The sequence below is a fragment of the Trachurus japonicus genome, chromosome 16 (genome assembly GCF_045865225.1).
Source record: "Trachurus japonicus isolate A0001 chromosome 16, Traja_1.0".
NCBI lineage: Eukaryota > Metazoa > Chordata > Actinopteri > Carangiformes > Carangidae > Trachurus > Trachurus japonicus.
Genome location: NC_140922.1, coordinates 21,138,315 through 21,140,234, shown reverse-complemented (window position 1 = coordinate 21,140,234; position 1,920 = coordinate 21,138,315). Strand labels below are relative to the sequence as shown.

The 1,920-nt window shown below is 43.9% G+C and overlaps 1 protein-coding gene across 1 annotated transcript; it reads right to left on the bottom strand.

Moving 5' to 3' along the window:
- Nucleotides 1-1,863, bottom strand: LOC146972363 (tumor necrosis factor receptor superfamily member 11B-like). The gene is made up of 5 exons (XM_085803352.1): nt 1,837-1,863; nt 830-1,205; nt 542-709; nt 361-442; nt 1-259 (listed from the first exon to the last, which is right to left on the bottom strand). The coding sequence occupies exons 1-5, from the start codon at nt 1,852-1,854 to the stop codon at nt 52-54; spliced, it is 852 nt and encodes a 283-aa protein (XP_085659478.1). The 5' UTR covers nt 1,855-1,863; the 3' UTR covers nt 1-51.
- Nucleotides 1,864-1,920: the final 57 nt, after the last annotated feature.

Sequence of the window (1,920 nt, the reverse complement as noted above, 5' to 3'; positions counted from 1 at the left end):
TTTTAGAGGTAGGTCATATTCCTACAGGTACCATGGACTAATCAGTTCAAGTTAGGCACACAGGCTCAAGGTACAGCCCGGGCTCTTCTGCTTTATCTCCAGTTGGCTCTTCTCCAGCTTATCGGCCAACGAGCTGAGCTGTGAAGCCCTCAGCATCTGTGGCAGTTTCTTCAGCTGTTCCTCTGGCGCCTGTGCCAGCCAGGCTCTGATTTGTTGCAGGAGGGGACCTCTCTGTCTCGGCACCGACTTCTCAATATACCTGTTCCAGGGAGATGATTGTTTAGTAGGTGTCATTTAGTATTGAATGAAGACGTGAAAGGAAATGTCGAAAAGAGGCTAGAAAAAGAAGTTCAAGATTACCTGGTGACAAATTTCTTCATTTTCCCCACACGCATCCTTTGCATACCGAAGACTCCAGAGAGGAACGTCCTGAGCGCCTCACCTGAGAAACAACGTCAAGTTTAAAACTCGGTTTTTCTTTTTATATCACATACTAACTTCACTGGCTTAAAATAACCAAGTTGGAAAGTTCAGCACACACCTCCCTTGGCGAGATCCTCGCATGTTCCACAGACCGTGTCCTGGTAAACTGAGTCGGTCTGTCCGCTTGGGCATTCCTGGTGTTTTACGCACGGTTCCAGCGCGGAGGACAAGTTGGAGAAGAATCCGTCGGGACATGTTTCACAAACAGTGTCTGTTTGCGAGGTACCTAAAACAACAAAACAATGCATTTGATGTCACTACATGTTTTTTAAAGGCGCGCCTATAGAGAGCCCAATTGTGTGTATATAGGCCAGACATTAGTCATTGTCTTTGCTCGGACACATACCTTTCGTTTGAACACCTTCTCCGGGCTCGCACTCTGAGTGTCTGACACAGAAGTCGTTGGACCAGTAAAAGCCCTCTTTGCAGCGACAGACCCTGTTGCTGACCGCCGAGCACTCCGTTACCACTTCCTGGTTGTCTGTACAGAAGTTATTGCAGTAGAGACACCTGGGCAGGTAATTCCACAGCTCGGTGAAGTGGTGGTTCTTGCACGGCGCGCACTGGGTTGGCGTGGTGGCGGTGCATTGAGCAGTCATGTGAGTGCCTGGTGGACACTTGTCACAGGTGAGAGATGCTCCGGTTTGTGGGTCTCGGTAGTCAAACGTGGGAACGCCTTCGGCCAGGGAACCACCGAGCAGGAATAGTAACGGTAAGAGGAGCTGAGGAGCAGAGGAGGAGATGGTTAGTGTTCCTGCAAGTATTATTGGCTGCTACCACCAGTCCAATTACGCCTCCACTTTTACTGAATGCCACAACAGCTGTGCTATTTCAGGTAGTCTGCGGCATAAACCATTGTTATCATGTAGCTCATTTTGAGTTTCCTATTACCTCATCATCTTCTCAACTTGACCTGATTATCTGGCACCAGGTTGGTACACAACTCTTTAATTATGATAATGTGTGATATTATATAATTGTTATATTATAATTACTATCATATTACTATTAACTGTTATAAAAATACAAATATGTCTCCTTTTTTTTCTTCCAAATTTCAGTATGCAGCCAAATAACCTCTAATATCATATGTCAAAGAAAGACCCTAATTAGCATGATGAAGTTTTACTCCATTTCCCATTAAATTGATTTAAAACAAAAAAATATTGCTTGTTATTATTCTCCTTATAAACTCCCTTAAGACTTTACATAAATAGTTTGTTTTAAAAAAAAAAATCTGAAAACATTTTGACATTTATAAATCAAATATTATGTAGAGCATCACCAATCATCACATCTGTCTCTGTCTCAGCTGGATGTTAAACACAGTATAGTTACACAGATCACACTCACCATGCTGATGACGTGCATGTTGTCGCTTCTGTCAGTGAGGGTTTGACAGTGGGCTGAGGTTCATCTTTATACTCTTCATACAGG